Source organism: Dipteris shenzhenensis, chromosome 19 (assembly GCF_047967505.1).
Source record: "Dipteris shenzhenensis isolate YYH24624 ecotype China chromosome 19, Dip_SZ_1.0, whole genome shotgun sequence".
NCBI classification, from domain to species: domain Eukaryota; kingdom Viridiplantae; phylum Streptophyta; class Polypodiopsida; order Gleicheniales; family Dipteridaceae; genus Dipteris; species Dipteris shenzhenensis.
The window spans coordinates 20,855,621-20,870,694 of NC_141614.1; the positions used below are offsets into that span (position 1 = coordinate 20,855,621).

General features: G+C 40.8%; 2 protein-coding genes across 2 annotated transcripts; both read left to right on the forward strand.

Annotated features, from left to right (window-relative positions):
• Nucleotides 1-4,607: 4,607 nt before the first annotated feature.
• On the forward strand, nucleotides 4,608-5,726 carry LOC147890215 (ABC transporter B family member 19-like). The gene is made up of 4 exons (XM_087390233.1): nucleotides 4,608-4,898; nucleotides 5,005-5,059; nucleotides 5,206-5,384; nucleotides 5,475-5,726. Exons 1-4 carry the CDS (start codon nucleotides 4,608-4,610, stop codon nucleotides 5,724-5,726), a joined length of 777 nt encoding a protein of 258 aa, XP_087246359.1.
• Nucleotides 5,727-5,903: 177 nt separating this feature from the next.
• On the forward strand, nucleotides 5,904-9,872 carry LOC147890216 (ABC transporter B family member 19-like). The gene is made up of 8 exons (XM_087390552.1): nucleotides 5,904-6,070; nucleotides 6,170-6,489; nucleotides 6,636-6,859; nucleotides 7,088-7,281; nucleotides 7,418-7,588; nucleotides 7,706-8,163; nucleotides 8,264-8,505; nucleotides 8,652-9,872. Exons 1-8 carry the CDS (start codon nucleotides 5,919-5,921, stop codon nucleotides 9,870-9,872), a joined length of 2,982 nt encoding a protein of 993 aa, XP_087246678.1. The 5' UTR covers nucleotides 5,904-5,918.
• Nucleotides 9,873-15,074: the final 5,202 nt, after the last annotated feature.

A 15,074-nucleotide genomic window follows, 5' to 3' on the forward strand; every position in this document is an offset into this window, starting at 1 on the left:
ACTTGAAAGGGTATGTTATTTGTATTCCACTACATTCATATGCTTGATGTTTTATTCGCAATGATAATACATGTATTATTATGTTCTGCTAACAAGTTTAGCTGCAACTTTAAGTTTCCATGAATCTTGGTTAAAGAGACTTGGCAAATATTCTATATTAAGATTTACTTTCAGCATGAGCTGATTGATTCAAAGGAGCTTCCAACATACTTTGTATTGTTTTGAAGACTAGATTTTCTTCGATGATTTTATCATTTACTTTTGATTTCCTAAATGTTTTGTGTTATTTTGAAGGTGAGAGTTACTTTTGATTATCTTATGATTTTGAAAGCAGGTTATATTTCATCTTTTGTCAATCAAGCATGCCTACAGACCATCCATTGTATTTGATCTGGAGTAGGGTAAAGATTTGATATTGAGATATTCATTTATTACTGCTTGGAGGTTCCTCATCCTAAACACTTGATATGCAAAAGCAAATGTGGATCTATTGTTTCTTTCTCTCTTATAAGCTTACATCTTGCTTGACTTGCTCATCATGTCTTCAACACTAGTTTCACTTTCAAAAGCTAGTCCATCCTATGGAAGAAAAGGACTTGCCGAATGTTGTGTTGTTAACATGCTAACATGTTTTCTTTCAATGTTTCTTTTCTATTTAGCTTTTATATCATTACTTCTTGGAGGCGTTACTTCAGGTACCTCTCACATGTTTCCTTGTCGTTTTTAAGGCACTTGTATTGATGACGTATGGTATGTATTTACTTATTGGTTCACCTTATATCTTCAAGCAAGGCATACTTTTATCTTTCCCTTTTATTCCACCCTTTATGTGGTGAGGTATACTTATATGTCTTTCACGATGAACACATATGGCTGACTTATTGAGTATTCCTTTGGTCATGGCACCTATGGATTACTTATTGTGTACTCGTTTGGACATGGCAAGGTTCAACGTCTTTCAGGTGACAATATTTATGAACACATATGGCTAACTACTTGAGTACTCATCTGGATGTGGCACATGGATTATTGTTGCTGAGTCCTCCTTTGGTTGTGACATATATTTATCTGGCTTTCACAATGAACACAAATGGATTACTTATTGAGTACTCATTTCGACATGGTCATATTGCGTACTCATTTGGACATGGCAAGGATCAATGTCTTTCTAATGAACACATATGGATTACTTATTGAGTACTTGTTTGGACATGGCACATATGGATTACTTATTGAGTACTGATTTGGACATGACACATACTTAATATATGGCTTTCACAATGAACACATATGGATTACTTATTGAGTACTCATTTGGATGTGACACATACTCATATGGCTTTCATGATAAACACATATGGATTACTTATTGAGTACTCATTTGGATGTGGCACCTATGGATTAGTTATTGTGTACTTATTTGGACATGGCAAGGTTCAAGGTCTTTAAGGTGACAATATTTATGAACACCTATGGATTACTTCTTGAGTACTCATTTGGACATGGCACATATGGATTATTTATTAAGTATGAGAGAATGGTAGATTGGAGGGCATTCATAGAGCCACATTTAAAAGGGGGAGATGATGCATTAATAGGGCACACAAATCTACCGATTTAGCATGCATAACGATATTCTAGTGATGCAATGGAAGCACTACTCAGCAGATGGAGATCATTTATGGAGTGAGCCATATGCTTTATTATAGAGAATAACTCCATTGGAGGAAACTAGATTTGTTCTTGCAAAGGACAAAGCACATGACATAGATGAAATAAAGGCTTGGATGCCTGTCTTAAACATCTTCAAAGGAAGACACAAAAATATCATGAGCAGGCAATAAAGAATGGGGAGATAATCAAGTCAGTTGAGGCACTTGTCAAATCTTTACAAAAACAAGAAAAAATAGTGAGCATTGAATACTCTGAATCTTTTTTGCTAAAAGAAGCTATGGCATTGAGATCCACATTGTATCCAAATACGATAAAAGATCAGGAAGAAGCTGGGCAATGCCTTTAACCTCAGAAATATTGTGGTAGGAAGGGGGATAAACCATTACCAGAGTTTCTACCATCTACTCACCATTTGATGAGATTGAAGAGAGTATGTTTGTTGCAGTTTAGGCATCTAATGCAAATTTAAGATTGGATGAACAAGGTGGCCCAATTTGGGTGGCAAAGGTTGCTCATATAGCAAGGGATCAGAAGGGAATGCCTATAATATTTACATCTTTATGGTATGAACCAAAGCCTTTGAAAAATCTCCCCAAAAAATACACTATGAAACAACTGTATGAGGGTTTCTTGCAAAAGAAATGTGAATGGATTTCAAATAAAGAGGGCTTGACAGAGGTGGAAGTGAGTAGCATTATTCATTGCTTGAAATCAAGGACTCGAAGTTACAAAAAGAGGCAAGGCTATGATGTTGAAAAATGTATCACAATTCTTGATCCTAGCCTTGCACATATTAAACATTACTTGGCTAGGCTTAACCCATCAAGTAAAAATGCAATATCAGAATCTAATGACTTTCAATGAGATTCAGAAGCATATGATAATATATTGTATGCCTTGTTCCTGAAAAATGGTATATCTTTACACCGTGACCTTTAAACATATTATTCAATCAAATGGTATATCTATACACCCCCTATATATTGAATTCGACAAACTCTTTTCCATACAATCAAATGGTGTATCTATACAACCTTATATATTTTATTCAACCAACTCTTTCTATATATTGCATATTGAGCGGAGGTGCACAATATTTTAAGCTTTATTGACCATATTTGTGTGGGGGTGATGCTTTTTTTTGCAAATTTATCCATGATGTATCAAGTAGAGGTCACCACTTACAACCTTGGGGAATTTTTAGGTTTATTATGTGGAACTTACACATCTAGTGTTCCCAAGATACCCAATTTATGAGTCTACTAAGCGATATTGAGCGGAGGTGACCAGTTCAAAGAAAAAGTCCAAATTTTTTGAATACAATGCTCTATGCCAGATTGATTGATATAGTGATACATTCAGTTGATTCTCACTCATTTGATTGATCAATTGAGTACAGTGATCTAGAACATTATATGGTGTGAATTGGACATAATATAGCAATGTTAATTGAGGTCTTGCATAGAACATGTGATACGGGCATAAGCCACATTTTGTATTTACATTGATGTTCTATGTCATTAATGTTTTGTGTTTGAGATTTAGTGGGCTTAAAATGCATCCCATGCTTATAGATTTTATGAACTAGATATGTATGAGTCACTTAGATGATTAGACAAGGGACAATTTTGGCTCCACATGCTAACAAAAAATCTTAAATACTCTAGGGGAGGAATCTCCATGAGCCACTCATTTAGGAAAGGGAGACCATGGCTAGTCTAGATTGTCATCTTCTTCTTCCTTGTATTATTTTTCATATTGTCTTTTTGGGTTATTTCTTCATGTGTGTTGTAATTATCACTAAGAGTGTATGTTAGCTCTATTGTTTCAAATATGATGCATTCATATCAACCAATGGCTTGTTTCATTCTCTCGGCCATATGTGTTAAAATTGAGAGCCCGAGGTGGATGACTTTCTAGAGTTTCACAAATTTATTGAATTAAGTCCATCCCATATCCACCACGTGGCAAAATTTTGAAGAGTACTTATATAGTATAGGAAAATATTAAGATATAGAGAGAGGATCTATACCTTTGTTGGCTTCATGGAAAAGTGAAAAAAGCATGATGGAAACATCTCAAAATTTAAAGGCGTGGGTAGAATCGAATCTAGTGTAGAATAGAAGCTAAAAAAGCATGCTTGGGTTTTTAACTTTAATACGGAGGCTTCAAAGAGGTGTGACCTCCCTAGTGGGAAATTCTGACATGTATGATACTAACAATCAAGAGAAGGAGCATATGATAATGGGTGGTATTCCCTAGAGTTAGTTAATCCATAGGTGTCTTTTCTCCTCGTTTATCTCACTATATGGTATATGCCATACATATATAAAACTAGAGAGACCCGGGAGAGAGATGGGACCATGAGTGTCTTTTGTCTCTATATATGGTGGGTTTTTTAAATTGTGTGTGTGTTTTTGTGTGTGTGTGTGTGTGAGAGAGAGAGAGAGAGCATTCTTCTGTTTTATATGTTGCATGTGCCTGTATCGTCTCTGTCTTTATATGGCGGTTTTGTGTGTGTGAATGTGTATTCCTCCTTGGTATCTTCTATCTCCTTCTTCTATCTATTTATATGGTGATTTTGTGTGTGTGTATTCCTCTCGGGTTTTATACATTGCATGTAGAATTCTCTCTCTCTGGTTTTAGACGTTGAGTATGATTCCTCCCGGATTTTTTATGCAAATTTCTATCCGAAAAGGATGGGAGTCTCTCTGGTTCTATACATTGCATAGAATTGCTCAGGCGGATTTTTCACACAAAAGTCCATTTGGAAAAGAATCGGAGTCACTCTCCTCACAAAACAAAAGTCCAAAGGAATGAGTTCTGAATGGGATCTAAATGGGTCCAACTACACATATTATGTGTAATTTATACGTATGTAAATATGCTGGCAGCATAGCATTGTTGCCGGAGCGCTTCATTAGATAGAGGGCATGGAGGAAACTGCCCATCCTCCTGCGGCTCATCAGCTGGAGGACACTGCCCATCCTCCTGTTCCATCCGATTCTGCCAAACTCCCATCACCCCAACAACAAACTGTTTCCCTCTTCCGCCTCTTCGCATTCGCAGATAGCTTTGATTACCTCCTCATGTTTTTTGGCACCCTTGGCGCTTTCGCCCATGGCTCTGCACTCCCTGTCTATAACTTGTATTTTGGGAAGATCGTCAATACCCTTGCTAGCCGCGATTACACCCCTGAGCAGCTATCCAATTTCGTCGGTCAGGTGCACACTAGTTTACCTTCCTTCGTCGCTCCTTCTTTTTGATATTGGACTCATGAAGCTCAAGATTTCTGCGCACTCTCATTATATGCTGAACGTTCTGAGGCAGCATGCTGTAGCTCTCGTTTACGTGGGGATTGTGTCTCTTGCCGCAGCGTGGGCCGGTATGTGATATCAGAACCTCAAGGATTTTGTCTGGCTTTTATATGTATGCATCGATGATTCAGTGTTCTTATTTGCTGGCTTAGTAACTTTTTGGAACCTCGTGGACATTTTTCATGGTGACATGAATTAGCGGTACTCTTTGCAGAGGTTGCTTGCTGGATGCACACAGGTGCTCGACAAACTGCCAAGCTTCGAGTCAAATACTTGGAAGCCATCCTGAAGCAAGACATTGGGTTCTTTGATACAGATTCCATGAGTACCGGACGAATTATCGATAGCACTGCAACTGATACTATTCTCGTTCAAGAGGCCATTAGTAACCAAGTAAATTTACTTCCCCCACCTTCTACCCGAAAAGATAGCACGCCGAGCATGTGGGAAGCTTGTAATAGTCAAATAATTGATTTTCCACAGGTGGGTAGCTATCTCCATTACCTGGGAGCTTGCATTGCATCCTTTGCAATTGGCTTCTACCTTGCTTGGAAGATAGCCTTTGTAACGGTGGCGGTAGTACCAGCAATCGCATTGTCAACAGGTGTGTACATCAATACTATTACAAAGGTATCCCGAAAATCTCAAGAAGCTTACAGTGAGGCGGGAACCATCGCAGAGCAGGTGAGCTTCACTGTTCTGTGGGAGGAAAATTTTCATTCTCTTTACTTATAATTAGCAGCAATGTGTGATGCGACACATAATGGTTTTTGTCGACCGTCCATGATTGTTATATCGCGGACTAACTTTCACGAACAGGCTATGGCACAAATTAGAACGGTTTACTCTTTTGTTGGCGAGAAGAAGGCACTCAAATCATACAAGGAAGCTCTGAAGGTTACCTTGAAATTAGGCTATAAGAGCGGTATGGCAAAAGGTTTCGGAATGGGATCATTTTGGATGATATTCTTGTGTTCATGGGCGCTCGTCTTCTGGTACGCCAGCACCCTCGTAGTGAAAGGGCAAACAAATGGCGGAAAAGCCACAACCACTGTTTTGGGTGTTTTGTACGGTGGCATGTATGTACCTACAATCCAATTGTCTTGTGGTTTTAGATATTGTAGCAATAAACGCTTTTCCATGCTTGCGATTTGAACTTTTTCTCCATCTTTGTGCAGGACCTTGGGCCAATCCTTCGGCACTTTGGAGTCTCTTGGCAAAGCGAAAGCTGCAGCTACCAAAATTTTCGACGTGCTAGACAGAGAACCCACGATACGTAAGCCAGGTTCTGCAGCACAACAAACTCTCCCTGAAGTGAGAGGTCAAGTAGAGCTCCAGGATGTGTTCTTCAGCTACCCTTCTCGGTCGGATGTAATCATCTTCAGGAATTTCTCATTGCAAATCCCAGCTGGTAGGACTATGGCTCTTGTCGGCAGTAGCGGTTCTGGCAAGAGTACCATAGTGTCGTTGATAGAGCGGTTCTATGATCCAACTTCAGGTGCTTAACTTTATCCGTCAATGGTACAATTTGCTACGATTGACTTGTACCTGATGACCAAGTGCAAGTCCTAATGTAATTGCTATGTCAGTTGCGGCTTTGAGATATTGATATGAACAGTTTTCAACTGTGGCAAAATATTTCAGGGCAAGTATTGTTGGACAATGTCGACATACGCGAATTGGACCTTACTTGGCTCCGTGATCATATTGGTCTCGTAAGTCAGGAGCCAGTTCTATTCGCTACTACCATCTTTCAAAATATCCTTTACGGAAAGGGCAATGCAAGCATAAAAGATGTTGAATCAGCTGCAAAAGCTGCAAATGCTCATGAATTCATCAGCAAACTACCCGATGGCTATGAGACCCAGGTTTTTGCTCTCAAAATAGCCTGCATGATTACAAACCTTGGGGACAGATGCACAACCACAGTAGAGAGTGAGAAAATATAAGGACACGCTTTCAAATGGGTATATTGCTGTTTGGATATGTACAAGAGTGTGGTAATTAGCAAAGGACATACTCAATAGGAGAGAGTGAAGAGTGAATAAGGTACATTAATTAATGAATCTGTATGTATATTGAAAATGTTTTTGCAGGTAGGGCAAAGGGGAGTTCAGCTATCAGGCGGTCAAAAGCAACGAGTGGCCATTGCCAGGGCCATTTTGAGAAACCCAAATATTTTATTGCTAGATGAGGCAACAAGTGCTTTGGATGCCTCATCGGAAAGGGTAGTGCAAGATGCTTTAGAGAAGGCGATGGTTGGGAGGACGACAATAGTCATTGCCCACAGGCAAGAATTGCTGCCATTTTCTCCATGATTGTGTGCAACTTCTTATACCAAAAACAATTTGATTTTTAGATTTTTAAGATCATACAAACTATATGTATTGATGTGAAATTAGAACTTCCTTATGGAAATTACGCAGGTTGTCCACTATCCGAAATGTGGATACAATTGCGGTCATGCAAGGCGGAAAGGTAGTTGAGCAGGGCACACATGATGAATTAATGGAGAAGGGGGAGTTGGGCTCGTATGTAACGCTAGTGAGGCTACAGGACTTGGCAGAAGGTCTGGGAGAAATACGCAAAGACAAGAGGTAAGGGCGGTGCGCCTTGCAAGTTATCATATCATGAGAAAGTTCACAAAAGACGTGATGCTAATGAGCGTAAAAAATCACATGTTATAGGCATGATAGTCCTGCTGCAACACATAGACGATCATCATCACGGCACTCCAGCTGTCACGGCACTCCATTCCGGCAATCGCCTATGAGACGTTCATCTTCTTTTGAACTATCATTGAGCCTTCAAGCAGGCGATCTCTCAAACTATAGCAATGTTGAAGCCGTTATGGATAATGAAACACAGCTTGCACTTCAACGAAACTACTATTGGCGTCTTGCTAAATTAAACGCGCCAGAATGGCCCTATGCCATCTTGGGCTCCCTGGGCTCCATCCTTGTCGGAACCATAAACCCTCTGACTGCGTTTTTCATCAGTAAAATAATCCATGCTTTTTACCTCACCGACGCTCAAACCCAAGTCGGCAAATCTAGTATCTCTCTGGTTCTCCTTAGCGTGCTCACCCCATTCTTCTTCTTCCTCCAGAGCTATTATTTTGGCGTTGTTGAAGAAAACCTCGGCAATCGTGTGCGTCAGCAAATGTTTAGCTGTGAGTATCTCCGAAGTTTGTCCTTATGGCCATTGTTCAGCTCTAGTTTTGTCTTGTTTTTAATTGTGCTAACCTTGGTTGGGGTTGTTTCATTGTATAGCCATGTTACAAAATGAAGTGGGCTGGTTTGATCGCGATGAGAATAACAGCATCGCATTGGCTTCTTGCTTGGCTTCTGATGTCACAAACGTCCGTGCCGCGATTGGAGGTTGCATTGCGCTCATTGTACAGATTTTGTCTATCATTGGGACTGCAACCATAGTCAGTGCTTCAGCTTGTTGGCGGATGACTGTGGTGGCACTCGTCACATTCCCACTCCTTGTTGCCAGCCATATTGGAGAGGTATTACATAGCTGTTACACAGCATGCTCTCAATCAGATAGTCTAACGTAACCACTAGAGACTTACTTGGATGCTAAAATTCGGAACACGCAGTTTTTGGTTTATTCTAATTCACGTTATGGGTCCTTTCCCAAATGCCATTGTAGCATCTCTTTGCAGGTGGAATCTCAGGGGATCTCTCAACTGCATATGCACGGGCAACCATAATTACGGGGGAGGCTGTGGGCAATATTCGAACAGTTGCAGCCTTCAACGCTGACAAGAAAGTGTTGCAGCTAGTTGCGAGCGAGCTACAAGGGTCTGAGCAAAGGAGCTTTACCCGTGGAAATATAACTGGTTTATTGTTTGGTCTAGGGCAATGTTTGATGTATTGCAGCTATGGTCTCTCATTATGGTATGGATCAACGCTTGTAAAAAACGGAGAGTGCAACTTTGGAGAAGTTATTCGGGTCTTCATGGTGTTCTTTTTTTCGGGAATCTCGGTGGCAGAAACATTTACAGTTGCACAAGACATAACAAAGGCTGGCAATGCAATGAAAACTGTGTATGAAATTCTGGATAGGGAGACGGTAATAGATCCAGACAACCAGGACTCACTACAGGTAACACGTTTGAAAGGAAAGATAGAGTTCCGGGATGTGGATTTTGCATATCCAACCAGGCGAGAAGTGATGATATTCAATGGATTAAATCTACGCGTGGATGCAGGCAAGAGCCTAGCATTGGTAGGTGGGAGTGGTTCTGGAAAAAGCTCTATCATCGCAATGATACAGAGGTTCTACGATCCCTTATCTGGGAGGGTAATGATAGATTCGAACGATATTCGAAAGCTAAACCTGCGTTCACTGAGGCGGCGGATTGGGTTGGTGCAACAAGAACCGGCATTGTTTGCCACGACCATATATGACAACATCGTGTATGGACGTGAAGGTGCAACGCAAGGGGAGGTGGAGGAGGCAGCGATGGCTGCGGATGCGCACAGGTTTATAAGTGGGCTACCGGAGGGCTACGAGACGAAGGTGGGGGAGAGGGGGGTACAGCTATCCGGGGGGCAAAAGCAAAGGGTGGCGATTGCAAGAGCGATATTGAAGGACCCGAGCATTTTGTTGCTGGATGAAGCTACTTCTGCGCTGGACACAGAAACGGAGAAGCTGGTGCAAGAGGCACTAGATCGGCTGATGAGGAAGCGCACCACTGTGATTGTCGCCCATCGCATGTCCACCATCCAGAACGCCTCCTCCATAGCCGTCCTCCAAGATGGCTCCGTCGTTGAGGAAGGCACCCACCAAACCCTCATGGCCATCCCCAATGGTGCTTATGGTCGCCTTGTAAGACTTCAATTAGAACATAGCAATTCAAATCCTTGATGTCTATCTATCACTCGGAGGTCTATCAGTTTCCATAAGCCAGGAAGCAACTCCCAAGGAGAGTAGAATGGTATAGTAAATTTTCAAACCCTCGTGGCAAGCACCGTTCCTCTAATACTAGGCTAAGCAAGCAGATACAAACCCTCGTGGCCATGCCCAATGTTTTGAAACCAGCATGACCACGGCCAATGATGCTTATGGTAGCCTTATAAAACGCTCATGGCAAGCACCATTGCTCTAATACTAGGCTAAGGAGAACAAGAATAGTAATTTATCCGGTAGGTCCTGGTTGACCGTTGTGCATTTTCGACTCCCAAGAAGAGAAAAATATAAATTTACTATGCCTAGACATATAAACGCTAAGCATTTAGCTAATTATTGTAAACTTCATCACATTAAGGAGAAAGGATCATGTTAAAAAAAAAGAGATGCTATTAACCACACCTCCCAAGTTGGGATTGTGATAGTATGTTTTTTAAAAGAAAAGAATGTACTTTTCTTTTTTTTAACATATGGGAACGTTCAAAACACAAAAAACACATTTTTTAAAACTGGTCAAAGTGTACCTGTTGACCAAAAATACACCGCACGGTATCATCTCACACGGAGTGGTATGAATAGGATACACAATCAAGGCCTGGAAATGGCTCACTTAGGCCGGTTGGATTCACCTTGCCCTAGCTCAGAGAGGGAAAGCGAGAGAAGGAGTGAGAGAAAGAAAGCGAAAGAGGGAGATGTATGCATGTTTGCTTGCTTGTGTGTGTGAGTACGTGTGTGATCTATTTGTCACTCAGGACTAGTTGATGACTGGCTTTGACGAGTCGGATTCATCTCATGTGTTTTAGTAGTATGATGATCGAAGCCGACGGTTAATGGCTCGCTTGGGCCGACTAGATTCACCTCGCTTTGGTGTAGTATGATTACAAAAATTTTGGACTCAAAAAGGGGCCCTTTGGAGAATTACTAAAATATTAGAGGCTTGGCCAAATAAGGGAATATGGTATCCATTAAGGAAATTATGCCATGTGGACTTCTCTTTAACACAAGCTCCCCAAATCTAGGGGAAATTTCATGATTTTTTTCAAAATACTCCAAAAAATGTCATTGATGCTTCACAATAAAAAATTATCTTTGGTAGGCCTGCACTAACCATGTCAGGCCTCCTTGTTTTCCTCCCAAGGCAGACTATCCCCTATCTAGAACTATGCTCATGTTTTTCATTTGGTTCAACCATTTGGCCCAAACTTTGACTTCCTAACCAGCTCTGTCTCTCTTCTCTCTCTTCCAAAACATTTCAAACATTCATTCCCGCCACTTTCTAGCAGATGGTTTCAAAATATCTTCATTCCACTCTTGATTAGTCATTCTCTATCCTCTTTGCTCACGTTTTTCTTCCACATTCGAAAATCTCTTAGAGAAACTTCTGCTCAAGCTTTGTTCATCCCTCTTCTCTTCTATTCATTCTCTACTTATTTCTCTCTCTTAGAAACCAAAGTTACAACTTAAATCGGCCTGAAAGGAGTAAGAAAAATGGGTGTTCTCTCATTTTTGGTTCTTTCCCTACCTTTTTGGACTATAGAGAGTCGACTCTTGAAGTTGCGACCTAAATCTGTTTGGAAGGAGAGAAAAACGGGTGTTCTATCATTTTCAGCTCTTTCTCTATTTATCGATTTGAGTGGATGAGTGAGGGAGAGAGACATAAAATATTTGTTTGTTTCTTTGCTAGTATAGGAGGGGTAGATAGAGAGAGATAGAGAGAGAGATTATATCTCGAACTGCCATGTTTTCTTCCGTTGAGGGGATGATTGAGGGAGAGAGACAGAGATTGTATTTCAAACTGCTAGGTTTTAGAAGTATTTGAGAATGAAGGAAGAAAAAGAGATCTAATCAAAGAGTTTTGGGAGGGAGAGATCAGAGAGAGTGATATGATATTGATAATGTTTTCTTTGTTTGTGGAGAAATAGAGCAGGAAGAGAGCATATTGTACACTAAGTATTTCAAAACAATTTGATGTTTGTTTGTGTGAGGGGTACCTTGGAAGACAGACTGAGAGAGAGAGAAGTATTATATGTTTTTTGAAATAATATTTTGTTTGTTTTTGTGAGAGGTTTAGTTAAAGGAGAGAGGGAAGGAGGGGGAGAGAGAGAGAGAGAGAGAGAGAGAGAGAGAGAGACTTGCAAAGAAAGAGAAAGAGAGAAGAGAAGACAAATTTTGAGGGTCTATGGAAATAGAAAGAGGTAGAAAGAGCTAATTTTAATCATATGGTACAGGGGCAGAAACTATGGAAGTAGAAAATGATAGATATAGAAGTAGTTTATAGTCTGTTGTATTAAAGAATGTTAAGGATGAGCATGGGAAATGGATCATTAGGGGAGAATTGGGGTCTCCAAAGGGCCCCAATTAGTGTTTCCTAATTTCAAGGGATAAGTGAGGTGTACTAATGGGAGTGCTCCTTTTTGTGGGGCAATGCCATGTTGAGGTGGAGGGTGGGTAGACCTGCAACTAGCCCCTATTGGCTACTCCTCTTACACCGGGGACCACTCAAACCATCCCCCCCCCCTCTCAACCCATGCTTGACCCTTCTCTCATATGCATCTCCCCCAAACAAACCTACAAGTCATTTAAGAGGCGGTGGCCCTTCTGGGCGAATCTTTCCCCCCTCTCAGCTTGTTATAGGCCTGCCCCCTCCTCTCTTCTCTGGTCCAGCTCCATTCTCCCTCCATTTTTCAAACATGGGAACTCATTTGGTAGCTTCTCTGCCCCCTCCTACTCTAGTCCATTGTCTTTCTCCCTCTCTAGTACCTCCTATAGCAACTGCTCATTCTTTCTCCATTCCTAGCTACAGCACCCCCTCTGCTCTTTCTCCCTCCATTCCTAGCTACAGTACCTCCAGTAGTGGCTACTCATCCCCCTTTGCTCTTTCTCCCTCCATTCCTAGCTACAACATCTCCTGGAGTAGCTGCTCATCCCCCTCTGCTCTTTCTCCCTCCATTCCTAGCTACAACACCTCTTGGAGCTTCTCTCAACCTTCAGTTGCACCCTCTATACCTTCTCTCTCTCTCTCCCTCTATTGGAGTTGCTCTCTCCCTCCAAGCTGCACTTTCTAGTCTACTATTGCTATTGTGACCTCTGTACAAGCATGGTGACACTACTAGACACGGGCCCTATTCCGATGCTTAAACACTGATGTTTAGCGTGCGCAGGGTACTAATCGTTGGTAATCAAAGTGGGATTCGTTAAGTATCGCTATATAGCGATGTTTAAAGAGCGTCGCAATATAGCGACACTTACTAAACTTGTGAGTGGTCGTTATATAGCAACACTGAGACAGTTTCCTATAGCGACGTTTTACAAAGAGTGTTTTTTCCCATACCGACCTTAAAAGATAGTTTTTCCCAATAACAAATTTTTTTTCCTTTTCATACATGTTTGATCCTTTGAGAGAATAAAAGTACAAGAGCATGTACATCAAGTTTGAAGATCATATATGCATGTCCAAGTTTGAGATGAAAAAAGTCAATGAAGAGCATTTACATCAATGGCTTCATCCTGAGCCAAGTCTAACGTGCCAAACAAGTCTATCTCTAACTCTATACCGAGTTGATCTCCTATATCATATTCATTGTACTCTAGCATCGTACATTCACCTAAGACTTGATATATCATCTTCTTCAATAAAGTGTGGTGATTCTTGATGATCGTCATCTTCTTTGTCAATATCGTGATCTCCATCTTCCTCCCGTACGATGTCATTATGTGCATCTTCCTCTTGGCTCATATTGTGATCTTCATCTTCTTCGCTAGATCCATCTAGATCAATTGGATCCGGCATTGGTAGTGGCATCTCCATATCCACATCTCTATCTTCAAAAATTTGCTTACTTCGTGGTGCAACTTGGATCATGTACCACCATCTTGGATCAAAACGATGTGGATGAAAAACCACCTATATTGAACATGGGTGCCAAATGCCATCCATTATATATATGAAATTATGCTTAAGTACATGTATTAATGGATTAAAAATGAAAGCTTCAATTAATTAAATCATTAGTATGCACTTGCTCACAATGCTCGGGAAGAACAAAAGTATCACTTTCATGGTTCAAAGTTTGGTGGAGTCTATTGCAAAGAAATCGATACTGTCTTTTCTCACTGTCCCATGGGGACCATTGTAAATAGTTCTAAACCATTTTACATCAAAAATGAAAATACTAAATCGTCTGAAATCAATTTCATAGATTTCGCATATGGTTCTACAATAATCCAACTGCGAGGAGAGAAGATTCGTATTCGAAGCACTTGCTCGGCTTCTTGTGTGAAGTTAGCCATGACTCCACAATCATACGTGACTCTCTTTGAATCGATGCATTCCACGCAAAAATGTCGTCCATATGACCATAATGCACTGTACTTTTTGTACTACAAAAGAGCATCATTACAACAATGAAGATGCATCTATTTTATAGCATATATTGCCACAAATAATTACTTAATTACGTTAAGAGGTAAGAAACTTATATGCATCATATATTCAGATGATAACTCTTGCTCATGCTCGTTTATTGTCTCTCCATCGTGTTCGGCTTTATCTAGAGCCAGCTGTAGCCAATCAAGTGACATGTGAGTGGGAAGAAGGGCGAGATCCCATGGATATGGTTGCGATTGCCTGTAAATTGCTTTGAATCTCTTCCTTGCAACTATTCTTTTTGCTTTGGTTGCTTCATATATCTCAATCCACTTCTGCATCTCCTTGCTATTGAGGATATAAAACTTATTGAATTTCTCCATTTGCTCTTTGCTCGTCTTTCTTTCAATCCCTTTTCCTTGGGGAACCTCGCCAATGATGTGATCATCATCCTTGTTATGCCAAGCCTACGGCATATCGGGATCCATGGATGCAAAACTCTCTGATATATACTAATGACTCTTGCACAAGCCATCCCTCTACCATGCTTGCTTCTAGTCTTGCTCTTTGTCTTACAAATCCCTTCAAAGTTCTCATAAACTGCTCGAGAAAAAACATCCACTGACTATGAACGGTATCTACAATGGCCACCTCATTAACTATGTGCACAAGCAAGTGCACTTGAGTGGTCATAATGCTCGAGGGAAAGTGCTTCTCAAGCAAGCATACAGCTTCGATGGAGTCCACCCTAGCCTTCTCGATGCTCGATATGGAGATCTCTTTTTGAGATATCC

Bases quoted from the DNA above. Each gene is read 5' to 3' on its own strand.
- LOC147890215 (XM_087390233.1), top strand. From the start codon at position 4,608: ATGGAGGAAACTGCCCATCCTCCTGCGGCTCATCAGCTGGAGGACACT. The intron at 4,899-5,004 runs GTGCACACTAGT...GTTCTGAGGCAG, and splicing joins TATCCAATTTCGTCGGTCAG to CATGCTGTAGCTCTCGTTTA. The intron at 5,060-5,205 runs GTATGTGATATC...TACTCTTTGCAG, and splicing joins TCTTGCCGCAGCGTGGGCCG to AGGTTGCTTGCTGGATGCAC.
- LOC147890216 (XM_087390552.1), top strand. From the start codon at position 5,919: ATGGCAAAAGGTTTCGGAATGGGATCATTTTGGATGATATTCTTGTGT. The intron at 6,860-7,087 runs GTTTTTGCTCTC...ATGTTTTTGCAG, and splicing joins CCGATGGCTATGAGACCCAG to GTAGGGCAAAGGGGAGTTCA. The intron at 8,164-8,263 runs GTGAGTATCTCC...TTCATTGTATAG, and splicing joins GCGTCAGCAAATGTTTAGCT to CCATGTTACAAAATGAAGTG.